The sequence below is a fragment of the Pelmatolapia mariae genome, linkage group LG2 (assembly GCF_036321145.2).
Source record: "Pelmatolapia mariae isolate MD_Pm_ZW linkage group LG2, Pm_UMD_F_2, whole genome shotgun sequence".
NCBI classification, from domain to species: Eukaryota; Metazoa; Chordata; class Actinopteri; order Cichliformes; family Cichlidae; genus Pelmatolapia; species Pelmatolapia mariae.
The window spans coordinates 4,628,394-4,642,074 of record NC_086228.1 but is presented as its reverse complement, the minus strand read 5'-3'; the positions used below and the strand labels follow the sequence as shown (position 1 = coordinate 4,642,074).

The window sequence follows — 13,681 nt, the reverse complement described above, 5'->3', positions numbered from 1 at the left end:
AAAAAGCCCAACATAAAAGATCACAGGAAATACACATGCAACACGCAAATTTGTGGGCAAAACATGCATGCATGCATTCCAGGAATAGAGCAATGAATCTGACAGTCGTTTTACTGTCATACCGCAGCTATGCTCCCCCTCCCCTCCCACTACACACACACACGCACTCACACGCCCCTCCACACTTACTGGAGGTCTCCTGACAGGACAGAAATAGAACAAATTGTCACGTCAGTGTCAGTAAGCTGCCCTCTGTTAAAACTCAAACTCAGACTCGTACGCATGTGCCGAAGTTCAGAAAGTTGCCGTGGATGCTTGCCTGTTACTAGCTCCAAGTGGTGGCTTAATATATAAAAGAAAGAAAGGTGTCTATTAATCGTTCATATCTATCTATCTATCTATCTATCTATCTATCTATCTATCTATCTATCTATCTATCTATCTATCTATCTATCTATCTATCTATCTATCTATCTATCTATCTATCTATATTTTTTTCAACATTAGGGTGTGGGGGAAATAATAGAAATAAGCAGCTATTACCCAGTCACATTTACACCCGTGTTTGAAGCATTTTCTTGCGATAAGCACATATATATCAAAGCACCGCTCTCTCTTTCTCTCTCTCTCAAGCGCGCACTTTCTCTCTCTCTCACGCGCAGACATGCGCGCACGCTTTAGAGAAGCCGCGCGAGAGAGCGCCGCAGTCACCACGTCACTGAGGACGAGTAACTGGCCGGCCTGAATTCATCCGACCGGGGGGAAAAGGCAGACCGAGTTTAGGGGCCGCTGTCACTCTGCACCGATACTTCCTGCACAGAGAAGGTAAGCTGCTCTCTGTCGTTCGCTGTCGGCTCCATATAATGGGTCACAAATTAACAGAAAAGTTTGCTGAGGTGTCATTTTTAAATGTGCCCCTGGCACCCGTGGCTGCAGAAGGAACAACTGTAATAAAATTCAACTCGAGTAAAGTTTAAAATGAAACTTAATTCAGAAAAATAATATACCATTAGATTTAAAGCCTCTGATTTAAAGAATATCCTTCGGTGTGTGTGTGGGGGGGGATTAACAGAGAAGGGTGTGGCCCTGTGTACATATATGTAGAGAGAGAGACAGAGAGAGAGTGAGGCCTGTCCCCCAGACCTGTCTTCTGATATTAAGATAAACTGCGCGTGCTATTTTTGGGAAAGCCTCACTGGAGTCTTAAACAAACAGTACACTATTTTAAACCATGTGGAGTACTCTTTCCCCCTCAATTTAGCATAAATTCTTTATTTCTTAAAAAATATTTGTGTGTAAATTCAGTGTAGCCTACTTCTATGTTGTGATTCTAAATTGAGTATCGTCAGTCTAGAAGAAGTAGCTTCTCTGTACTGACGCCTCAACATGTTTACCTTGTCTGAATGTCTGCATTATAATCAGAGTATAGCTGCATGGAAAATGTGACTCCAGCTTTCCTGCAAGTTTAAATAAAACATATTCCATCCATCAATGTATTTTTGTGTGAATATGAGGTTGAGTCTAATAGAAAGCAGGCCCCCCGTCTGCTTTTTGCTCCTGCGCTCTAGCTAAGAACAGCCTGGATACTGAATAACAGTACCTCTTTGTATTTACTCAGGAAATAGAGATCATCATTGTTTGCAACATAGTTTCATCCAAAGCTGAGGTGAAGGTCACCTTTCACATTGCAGGGATGATTTCCAGTGCAACTGGCTACCCGTACCTCAGCATTTCTGTTTCTCCCTTTAGGCCTGAAACTATTGATTCCTGAGCAGTGTTGACATATAAGACCAAATATAGACATGGTAAGTGGACAAGAGCTTGGTCATCTGGCCTTGTATCATGTTAGCTATAATCAAACTGCAGACCAGATCTTGTATCAGTGCAGCAGAATGAATTGTTTTGTGTGACACTGAATGAGGCGTGGATAGAGTGAAGCTGCCATCTGCCACCATGTGAGCCCTGCACAACATCAAAAACAGGAGTGTAGAGTGTCAGTGCTACCTGCGGCACCTCCATATACCTGACGGCATTTTTCCAGAATGACTTTGTAAAATTATTTAAGGTTAAACACAAACTAACTCTTACCTCTTAAAGTTTGGGCACCAGATGAAACAAACTGCACTTATAGGGGGAGGGATGCATAGAAATCAACTTAATGTTATTAAATTCACTTTACCGCCCTTCTTAAGAACCGTGATTAGTTTAGTTAATGTCTGTTGCTAGGGGCTTGTGTTTGTGGCCTGTTGCCATGTGGGTGAAGCTTTACAGCTGTCCTGAGGAGTGATGTTAAGCAGAGCATATACAGTGGCTTCTTTAGCTGGGCGGAGAGCACAATTTGGCTGACAGCCTCAATGCAGCAGTAACCTCGAGAGCAGCTGCTGCAGTTTCATTTTTCAGTACATAGGCCGTTTTTGTGAAGATCTTATTATTACGAGATCATAATGCTGATATTTTTCATCCTTTTTGAGCTATTGCATATTAGACGGTCTGATGTGTAAAAGTTCTGTGTGCAACCCGACCCTGTCTACTTTCCCGCCCCTGCACAAACAGGCAGGCAACATACACACACTCTGATCTGTTGGGGGTGAGACAGGTGCAAATACTCAGCTGCTGTCACTGCTGCTACACCACTCCACTAATCTCAGCATGCAAGGAGGTGTGTGTTGAGATAATGCATTGTTAGAGAATGGGACATAAAGTGCAAATTTATTAACCACAAAAAAGAAAATTGTGTGGTTTAAAAAAGGGTTTACAACTGGTGTGGTCTGGAGGTGAGCAGCATATGCAAAGTCATAGCAAAGCCAAGCCCACTGCTGTTTCGAGCCATCTGCAAAATGCAAGCTGTGGCTCAAAATGTCAGATCGTCTTCTCTCATACTAGATTTTCTTTTTTTCTACAGAAAAGCTACACTGATATGTTGACATGTAACATGAAGAATGCTCACATGTTTGGTTGTGTTAGCATGCTAGCATTTGGTTAATAATTAGCACAGAAATGTAGTGACAAAAATGAGAGGAATTTCTCCTGATGGGGACATTAATGTATCAAATTTCATGGCTGTCGACTAAAAACCCAATATTTTAATGACACATGGCAGTAGAGGAAAACTGTATGAAGCAGCAAAGTCACTGGACTTGATGACTGATTGTATCAAGTTTCATAGCAGTCCATTTAACAGTTTTAAAATGCCATCTCCAGAATCACATTGCTAATATAGCAAATAACCCAAAATACTAATGTAGTATATTTATGTTGTATCAGGAATTGTAGACCCTTGTTGTTGCTCTTGGCTGGTAGCTGGTGGCCTCACCTCTGTAACCACAGACCAGTGTCATTGCTGTATTTATTTATTATTCAGTTTATTATTAAAAGACTCCTTTGACCTAACCATACCGAACAACAGAAATCTTGTTTCAGATGTACTTTGCGCAAAGAGGACTGATATCATATGTTCTTGTCACTCCTTATTTAAGCATGAAAGAGTAGCATGTCTGTGTTATTTATTCGTATCTTAACTGAAAATGTTTCATGTTTGAAATTGACTTGAACTGTTCACTCTTTCAGGTGTTCAGAGGTACAATAACAGACGCTCCCGATTTTGACCCCACCGCTGATGCCGAGGCCCTTTACAATGCTATGAAAGGCATTGGTGAGTGCCCCGCTCCTCCGTGATTCTTGGCCACGGAGGTGTAAAGGTCATCGTTTGTCCTCCTCACTAGTCAGCTGAATCATCACTTGACGAATTTCTCGATGCTGTCTAAGATGAGTTTTTAGGTCTTTGTTGAAAATGTTTCTTTTCTGTTTCTCAGGAAGTGACAAAGAGGCCATCTTGGACCTGGTCACCTCTCGAAGCAATGCACAAAGGCAAGAAATCATCGCAGCTTACAAAAGCAACTTTGGACAGGTAAACAAATACAATTTTAAATGCTACAGCTGTGGTCAGAAGTTTACTTGGCATTCATCTGTTAATTTCAATGATCTAATGATTTATTTTAACTATTATTTTTTCCAGGTTGGAATAAATGTAGAGCGTACATATTTAATGGGTTTAAAATAACAATTAGGTGCACAATTTTGAATTTATTTTGGAGTGTCTTTAATCCACACAGGGTCAAATGTATACATAGACTCAAATATATACAAATATTTACTCAAACCTTTAATAAGTGGTGCCGAAGGTTCTGCAATATGTTACAAGGCCTCTTAACTTCTCATTAGTGATCAAGATTGACTACAACTGGTAGTTTCTCCTTGACAGCATAGAAAGGATTTGTTTGACAGCGATCATTTTATTGACCAATATTTAGAGCAACGCGAGAGTCTAAGAAACTCAGTGACAATCTAAGAAGGACAATTGTAGATTTACGCAAGTTGGGGAGGTCTCCTGGAGGCATTTCTAACCAGCTGCAGATTCCAGGATCATCACTACAAACAACTGTACGTCAAGTTATTCACATCTGTCACCATTTTGTCAAGGGAGTAGACCAAATCTGCCATTCTCAGAACCCAGGAACCACCGAGGTTCAAGCCTGCCATGAACTGGAAACTGTTGGAACACCAGCATCACTGTCTCTAATGAAGAGAGTTTGAAATCACCACGGACCGAGAGGATGCTGACCAAGAAAGGAGCATCTTCTCCAAAATCAGCACCTTCAAGCTTGAGTGAAATTTGCATACCCTCATAGAAAAGTCTAATACTTTCTCGAGAAATCTTTATGGTTAGATGAGACAAAGGTTGAGTTATCTGGCCAAAATGATAAGAGGTATGTTTGAAGGAGTAAAGCCGAGGCATCCAATTCTTGTTTTTGTTTAAGCCATTAAAGATGTATGCCATATAGTCATTTCACCGTGGGAAAATAACAGCTCAAAGAAATTATTGAAAGCCCAAAATGACCAGACATTTACGCCCATGATGAGTGTATGTGAACATCTGAGCACAACTGTAATTTCCAGACATTGCTTAGACACTTTAAAAGCTTAAGATAGCAGTTTTGAGTCCAGCATCACTGAAATTCTCTTTCATCAGGACCTGATTGATGATCTCAAATATGAGCTCACGGGAAAATTTGAGCGCCTCATTGTCAGTCTGATGAGAACCCCGGCCTACCACGATGCCAAAGAAATCCATGATGCAATCAAAGTAAGCCAAAAATGTGATTCGCTCTCACTCCGTATTAAATGAGGCAGAAGCTGTTTCACATCCGCCTTCATACTCTGTTTTAAGGGTGCTGGAACAAATGAGAGATGCCTGATTGAAGTACTGGCTTCTAGGAACAACAAACAAATACATGACATGGTTGCAGCATACAAGGACGGTAAGATGTTTTATCTAAGATGTCACTTGAATTACGCATCTGATAGTATTTAGAACTGTCATCTGTGTACCCAGCCTATGGCAGAGACCTGGAGGAGGATGTAATCGCAGACACTTCAGGCCACTTTAAGAAGATGCTGGTTGTTTTACTTCAGGTGAGCTGACTAAGTAGGAAACTGTAGGAAACTCAAACACGCTTTGATCACTGTGCCTTTAAACTCTGACTAATCTGCAGTCTGTTGTTGTGATTCAATACTTCTAGGGGACCAGAGATGAGTCAGGAGTAGTGGATGCAGACCTGGTTCAGCAGGATGCCCAAGTAAGCATTTTATAGCCAACATAAAAGCTAAACATGCACATGCTGTTTGACTTTACACAGCCTTTGTTTGAAGAATACTTGAAGTGTCCTGTTGTAAGAGCATCCTTTACTTTCCCTTTAAAGTATCATATTGGTAGCAGTGCTGAATGGCCTCTGTTGCTTTAAATGAGTATTGTGCTGACATGTGGAAGCGCAGCAGTCAGTTTAGCAAAAATTAGTTCAGCAGTTCAGCAGATGTGTATGCATTTTTTTAAAATTAAGACTAAACATAAAAGCTCATGTCAATCAAGAATTTTAGGCATCCAGGATAGTGCAGTGGGTATTTGGCTTATTAATTAAGGTCAGTACAGCTTCCTGTGACCCTGAGATAAACCTTGCACCAAGGTTGTTATAGTTAACTACTCAACTAAAAAATAAATGTAGATGTGAAAAAACATTTTAAATAACTAAGATAAGAATTAAAAAGTAGACATCAGAATAAAAATAATTAACTGAAATGATTTTCTGATTTTGTAAAATTAACTGAAATAAAATAAAAATATAAATATCATTAGTTTTAGTTTTTGTTATTTTGGTAAAATTTCTTCAAAACTTGCCTTATGAGGCTTTCATGAACATATTTCTAGAAATGTTAATGTCTATAAGACTGTAAGTCAGCTGCTCAAAAAGTCCTGTGTTTCTGTTGTAATACCTGTACTGATTTACTTAAATCTTGCCTCTGACACGATGCCCTGCTTACAGTAATAATTACTAAAGACTAAAACTAAGACTGAAAGTAATAGAAACTAAACTAAAATTAAACATTTTCAAACAATAAAAACTGAACTGAAACGAGTAAACTCACTCTGGAAACCACCTGAAACTAAACTGAATTAAAACCAAAAAAGTTAAAACTAAATAAAAATGAAATATAATTACAAAATACAAAATTATAATAACTCTGCCCTGGACCCTATCTGTTTTCTAAACTCTCTGTAGGATCTCTATGCAGCTGGAGAGGAGCAGTGGGGGACGGACGAGGCCAAATTTATCATGATCCTGGGAAACCGTAGTGTGACCCACCTCCGCATGGGTGAGCTCAGTTCTCCGAGAAAATATCTCAACAATGAGGCGTTCCAGTCATCCCCACTCTGACCTCAAGTGACTCAGAAGTGGCGGTCCTCAGTAACAGTCTCCTGCTACTATGTGTGTTACCTAAACTTGCTAACATGCCAGGACAACCATTTTAGTCAAATCTGGGGGGAATTAAAGCACAAAGGCAAACTCAAGATTTTACACAATAGTGACCCAAAAGGATGAGATTGATACTTTTGTGCAATATTTTCCTCTGTTTGTTTAGTTTTTGATGAATATGAGAAGATTGCAGAGATGAGCATTGAGGACAGCATTAAGAACGAGCTGTCTGGAGACTTTGAGAGACTGATGCTGGCCGTTGGTAGGAAATACACTGAATGCACCATTGTACTTTACATTGTAACGCAACACAGTGCCTAATTTGGTCATTTTTCTCATAGTCCAGTGCATAAGGAGCGTTCCCATGTTCTTTGCCAAGCGCCTCTACAAGTCAATGAAGGTAAGCTCAATTAGCCATTCAGTTCGGTTTCAGTCTGTAGGCAGAAAGGCCTTATTGCTACAGTTATGATGAATGAGGTCTTGTTAGTGAAAGTCTGGAGTCCTGTGCATATTGACTATGTTATAATGCAATGCATCGTCCCTCAATCCCTCCAGGGTCTCGGTACAGCTGACAACACTCTGATCCGGATCATGATTTCTCGCTCTGAAATTGACATGTTGGACATTCGAGAGTGTTTCCGCCTCAGATATGAGAAGTCACTTTATAACATGATTAAGGTGAGATAGAGAGATGCAGCATGTTTTATTTGCATTCTGTATGTGAATGTCGACTACTGACTTTGTGTGTGTGTGTGTGTATGTCAATCAGGATGATACTTCGGGGGATTACAAGCGGACTCTGCTCAACCTCTGTGGAGGGGATGATGAGTAAGTTTTAGGAATGCTGCATCCAGAAGGGGGTGCTAGAGGACCATTTTATGGCATTACTACTGTTACTTTGAACTGTATAAAAGCTTTATTATCTTAATGAATGCTGAGGATAATGGAAACTCTTTGTTGAAGCTTATAATTGAGTTAAACAAGCTTACGGTGCAGCAACTGTATTTTAGTCTACTTCCTAGAAATGTTCCCACTATTTACCGCTTGAGGTTCTGGCTTTGCTGAGTGTGCTATGTTTTTTGTCAAACCGGTCATTGCAGCTTAGCTGGAGAATTCTTCCCTGAAGCTGCTCAGATAGCCTACAAGATGTGGGAATTAAGTGCCATGACCAGAGTGCAGGTTTGGGCTCCATCTGCTCCCACCTTAGATGTGTGATTGAATGTTTGCCTCAGCAGAGCCTTGCATCTCCACTACCTGCTGGCCCTGTAATGATGTGCTATGGCAATATGCTAATAGTGTTATGTCTACACAGTGAAGGCTTTGTCTAGATGTGATCAGAGTGCTGTTCGCTGAAATACAAATAGTTTTCTGTTAGAATGAACTCTCCAAACCCCCATTTGGAGAGTGAATGTCAAAAAGATCTCAGCATTTTTGACAACAAAAGGCTGTCTCACTAATGCTTCCTGAAACTGAGCTGTTTTTCATCCTACCAACCTTTTGCATTGTTAGTGGTGTCATGAATTCTAAACTCAAGAGGGCACCCGCCCCCTCAAATGTCAAGAGATTATTATCATAAAGCCAAATGTGTTGCTTCATAATTTTTTATCAGATAATAAAAAAATCTTGAATAACAAATAATTTATTTTGCATGTTCTTCAGACCTCTTTGTGCTTTTAGTTCAAGCTTACAGATATGGATTTAATTAATGGATATTAGTAACTTTGCCACTCTGTGAGTAAATACTAATTGTCAGTCTTTCAATTTTGTAATGTGCACTACCTCAGCTGAGGCCTACAGTCCGCCCGGCGCCTAATTTCGACCCTGCTGCTGATGCACAAGCACTGAGGAAAGCTATGAAGGGATTTGGTATGCAAACCCTGCTATATAAAACACACTGACACTATCCTGGCAACTTTGCAAAACTCTTTTTTTACATATGGCATTTCCTTTTTCTTTATAACAGGAACAGATGAAGATGCAATCATTGATATTGTTGCACAGAGAAGTAATGCCCAGAGGCAAGAGATCAGACAGGCCTTCAAATCCCTACTTGGAAGGGTAAGACACAGGAATGATAGAAAATATGGCTAAATCACAAAATATTACCTTTATTCATTTATTGTTATATGTCCTCCACTGGATACGACAGCTTTTAACAACTCACTGTGTTCGGCGTTCCAGGATCTGATGAAGGACCTGAAGTCTGAATTGTCAAAGAACTTAGAGAGGCTGATAATTGGGCTCATGCTGACGCCAGCTGAATTTGATGCCAAAATGATGAGAAAAGCAATGGAGGTAAAGTAGGAGTTAAACCAAAACACCCACTGATTTCTCTCTTGAATGACACTCCAGTGCTAATATGTTACATTTCTACGAGTAGTGAACACGGTTCACATTTAACCCCCCATATACTGATACCTGTTTCCCAAACATGTGGTGATTGATATTTGGCCGAGATAAATTACATAGAACATATTTTATAGTCAAATAAAAATGTATTTATAACTTTTCAACCTGACTGAATTTCCTTATGTGGCAAACCTGACTCATCCTCTGCTCTCAGCAGAGAGCACTTGCGTGCAGATGGTGTTTCATAATTGTTTGTGTCCTCGTTTTATGCATTTTCAAATAGTGAAATATAATAATTTGGTTATTTGAAGGCAAACAGTCAAATTATCACCTAATATGGGAACTGAACAGATGAAACCTGTTTTGGATAAGTAGTAAGTCTTGGATGTTCACAACAGCTTGGAAGTCCAGTGTGTTATTTAGAATTAAACAGGCAGCTAAACTTTGAAATGGGCTCTTGTACCTTTTCATATTTCACAAAGCACTAGCTTGCTGGGTCCCACACATACAATAATCAGCATAGAGTTAGAAAGCCTATTTCTTTAAAAAAAACAACAAAAAAAAACAGGCACCAAAAAATGAAGCTCACACTAGCTTTTTTTCCTAGGGGGCTGGGACTGATGAACACGCTCTCATTGAGATCCTGGTTACCAGGAGCAATCAGGAAATGCATGCCATGAATGCTGCCTATCAGGGTGGTAAGTTTGGCACCAGAATAAGGCTTAAAGAATCACTTGCTTTGTTCTAAAAACCTTTGTCAGGGCATGTAATATATCATACTTTGCAGCCTATAAAAAGTCTTTGGAGGATGCCATTCAGTCAGACACATCAGGCCATTTCTGTCGGATCCTCGTTTCTCTCGTGCAGGTAATGTCTGTCATCATCATGAGAACTCACACTGTTTGTAATTTCCACGCCCACTCACCAGTTGCAGTCTGGTAGTCTGGTTTGTGTTCTCTGTTACACATAGATCTATTTAATCACCTCCCTGACTGTCTTTTAGAGTGTCTTACAAAACAAAAATATAAGTTTTTGGTTAACCACTAGCCTTACAGAGCTAAGCGGCACTAATTTGCATTTAACCTCCTTGTCTGTTCAGGGTGCAAGAGAAGAGGGCCCTGCAGATGTAGAAAGAGCTAATGCAGATGCTCAGGTGACTGCATGCATCCTTTTCTTTACTGTGTTCAAATATGAAATGGAAGAATGGATCTGAAGGTTTCGTGTTCCCACTGTTCTTCCTGAACGTACCAGGAACTTGCCGATGCATGCAATGCTGACTCAGATGACATGGTGATGAAGTTCATGAGCATCCTGTGCACCAGGAGCTTCCCTCATCTCAGGAAAGGTAAAGGTCATCACAGATATGTAGGTTGCAATGATCTTTACAAGTGTTCAACTAAATTTCTCCAACAAAATGCAGTGGATTCAGGTCACAATAACTTTTCGTGCTCTTTGCTGTTCACAGTGTTCCAGGAGTTTGTCAAATGCAGTAACAAGGACATTGAACAGATTATTAAGAAGGAGATGTCTGGAGATGTGAAAAATGCCTTTTATGCAATAGGTAATAACTATTTTTCACTACAGACTTTATTCTCTTTTACTTTCAAGTTTGCCACAGCGGATGATACTGTTGATGAAATCCAATCTGGGTGACAACTTCTCAGCTGTTGCATGTTTCTCTTGTCTTTGCAGTACGCAGTGTAAAGAACCAGCCCTCTTATTTTGCAGACCGTTTGTACAAAGCCATGAAGGTATCACTTCATTCTGTTTTAGATGAGTTAGGGTTAGATCGGTTATTCATCATGTCATCTGGATACTAGATGTCAGCCGTAACACGTGATTAGGTCACTTTTATTGGTGCAGAATCCTCTGTTGCCTAAGTCAGAATATACAAAGTATTTATTGATCTCCTCTGCAGGGTCTTGGTACAGATGACAGAGCGCTGATCCGCATCATGGTGTCCCGTAGCGAGATCGACCTTTTTAACATCCGAAAAGAGTTCAAAGAAACTCACGATGCCTCCCTCCATGAATTCATCCAGGTAGAAACTATGATTGTAAGTCTGAGTCTTTGTCTACTAACACCTCTTGGCATGCTGTGTTCACATGTGACTTGTGTGTCTGTGGAGGTTTGGTTTAATTGCTTTGGTCCCGCTGTGTGCAGAGCATGCAGTGCACATCCTTTTTCTGTTGCTGCGGTAAGGTGGTGGGGTACGGTAATCTATAGCTCTCTGCGGTGGACTATGGGTCTGTGGCCACAACACAGCTGTTTAGGAATTTCCCTCTTGCATGCTTCCTCTATCTCTGCTCTGTGATTGGCTGACAGATGCAGAGACAGGAAGTTCCTAAAAGCAGTTCTATAATAACTTACAGATGAAATCACTGTGACACCAATAAAAACAAGCTGCCCTGGATTGGTTTGGAAAACACATTTCCACATTATGCAACAGCAAGGATTGCTTTATCTTGTTTTTATGAGTTGTGCAGAGAAATAACTGAATTGATCATTTATTAAATTAATTCAATTTAATTGTACATTTTCAGTTTGCTAGTTTCAGTTACAAAAGCGGTTTCGATTTGAGCAGTTTCTCAAAGTTTAAATCTGTGCATGTTTTGAGAAATATGCTTTTTTATGTTCCTCTGAGTGTTTGGGGTAAAGCTTCAAATCCTATGCTACGCTATTAATCCACCTTCCAGCACCTCTTAAAGCCAACAGCAGGAGATTTATTGGTTCTGTTACCTCTGGAAAATGCCACCTTGTGTTACCCTTGTTTCTAAAATGTATACTAATATAAGCTAACCAGTTGCCCTGCATAGTTTCATTTTTGCCATACAAATGTGAAATCTTGATCGAGATTATAAAGTAGAAATCTTTATCTACTGTATGAGTGTCAGCTGATAAACAGGGGAAATTCCACTTTTAACTCCTTTGTTGATATAGACCGATTTCACAGCTTCTCTTCTGCATTTAACTATTGTGTGAGCCAGAAATAAGTACTGCCTTCCAAAACATGACCAAATGATTTTTCCACTATTTGTGTTTTTCTGACCATGCACAGGGTGACACGTCAGGAGACTATCGCAAAACCCTGCTGATTCTCTGCGGAGGGGAAGATTAACGCAGTTATAGCCCCGCTGCAGCTCAGTTCACAGACTTTAGTGACCACAAGACTGTTGACAGAGTGAAACTGTGATGGTTCACGTCAGCATCTTTTCTCAGTGTAACTGCTGCCACTCTTCAGCCAAATCAAGTGACCTATGACCTCGCAGCCTTGCAAGCCAGTTTTCTGCTCTCATGTCTCAACTTCCTGTCCAGCAGGATGAGACGGTTCTTTTTTTTTTTTTTTACAGTGTTATACACTCACGATGAAGATGATCATGTTCGCATCTGTAGTGTATTTAACAAGTAGGTACTAAAGCAGAACCTTTAATTTATAGGCCATCCAACAAATACTGTGATTTGAAGGTAACACACACCTGAATTAAAAAAAATACACAATTGAAAACAGTTGTCTCTTCTGTTTTTTCCTACATGTTGTTATTACAGTTTTTAATTTGTCTCATCAGACCACACATTCTCTTGCTGTACCTTTTTTATGACGTGGGTTCCTGTATTTGACAAGGCACTTTAATAATTAACCATGTTGATACTGGCAACAGTACAGAGGTGAGCAAAATGGGAACTAGAATATTTAAGATCAGGAAACCCCCCTTCCATTTTAATACCTCTTCTGCTTAGCAAAAATACCCATATGTTATTGTTACTCATAAAAGAGAACTAGTGTAAATAAAGGTTGACAATGCCAGAATAGCAGCTTATGCAAAGCAAAGATTTAAGATATTGAATAGCAGCTAATAGATAGTTAACACGCTCATATTAGCTCTTCCACATTTGCGCCTATTAACACGTCACTTTACGCTTCATTTCACGTGTGTCAGTTGCACTTGTACACTTGTTAATGCAGAGGAAAAGTGCAAGACAGCTGTCTTTTTCTTGTTAGTGTTTCAGCTCATTGCATATGTGTGAGCGCAGCTGTTGTCGGGCCACTGCAAGTTAAAAGAGGAAAGAAGAAAAAAAGATGTATGTGGCGAGGAAATCCCCTGCAGTACGCCAAATCCAAGGCAACAAATAAGAGTCTGCAGCTCTCGCTGCTCTCAATGGCACACCCAACTTGAAATTGCTCTATTTGATCATAATTACAGGAGATTAAGAGATTACTGCAATAACACTTTGTTAATGTCAATACATACACTGTTCTTGAATTTCCCTTTTGATAACAGGGGATTTTTTTTTTTTTTTTTGCTGTAGCAATGATCAGCTTGTACTGCATAAATTAAACGGATTCAAGTTTACATATTTCAAAGGTGCTCGGTTCTCAGAGGGAGTCGAGGAGATTGCTTTAGCCTTTGACTTCATGTTGTTACAGTTTTCATAACTGTGGTTCCTTCATGCAAACAAGCCAAGCACTGTTCTGCATGTAGGCCTACCACACTGTGCATACACACTAGTATAAGTTGTCTATG

At 40.0% G+C, this 13,681-nt stretch overlaps 1 protein-coding gene across 2 annotated transcripts; it reads left to right on the top strand.

Annotated features, from left to right (window-relative positions):
- The first annotated feature begins 697 nt into the window (after positions 1-697).
- anxa6 (annexin A6) lies at positions 698-12,645 on the top strand. Of its 2 annotated transcripts, none has more exons than XM_063490933.1 (25): positions 698-825; positions 1,750-1,805; positions 3,568-3,652; positions 3,813-3,907; positions 5,030-5,143; positions 5,228-5,318; positions 5,393-5,472; positions 5,580-5,636; positions 6,615-6,708; positions 6,976-7,071; positions 7,151-7,209; positions 7,365-7,487; positions 7,579-7,637; positions 7,910-7,988; positions 8,594-8,675; positions 8,773-8,867; positions 8,991-9,104; positions 9,766-9,856; positions 9,946-10,025; positions 10,258-10,311; positions 10,410-10,503; positions 10,624-10,719; positions 10,851-10,909; positions 11,077-11,199; positions 12,217-12,645. In XM_063490933.1, the coding sequence occupies exons 2-25, from the start codon at positions 1,803-1,805 to the stop codon at positions 12,274-12,276; spliced, it is 1,983 nt and encodes a 660-aa protein (XP_063347003.1). In that variant the 5' UTR covers positions 698-825; positions 1,750-1,802; the 3' UTR covers positions 12,277-12,645. The 2 variants fall into 2 exon arrangements, with proteins under 2 accessions (XP_063347003.1, XP_063346995.1); XM_063490925.1 differs by having other exon boundaries at positions 11,077-11,214.
- The last annotated feature ends 1,036 nt before the right edge of the window (positions 12,646-13,681 follow it).

Bases quoted from the DNA above. Each gene is read 5' to 3' on its own strand.
- anxa6 (XM_063490925.1), top strand. The intron at 7,072-7,150 runs GTAGGAAATACA...TTTTTCTCATAG, and splicing joins GAGACTGATGCTGGCCGTTG to TCCAGTGCATAAGGAGCGTT. The intron at 10,504-10,623 runs GTAAAGGTCATC...TGCTGTTCACAG, and splicing joins CTTCCCTCATCTCAGGAAAG to TGTTCCAGGAGTTTGTCAAA.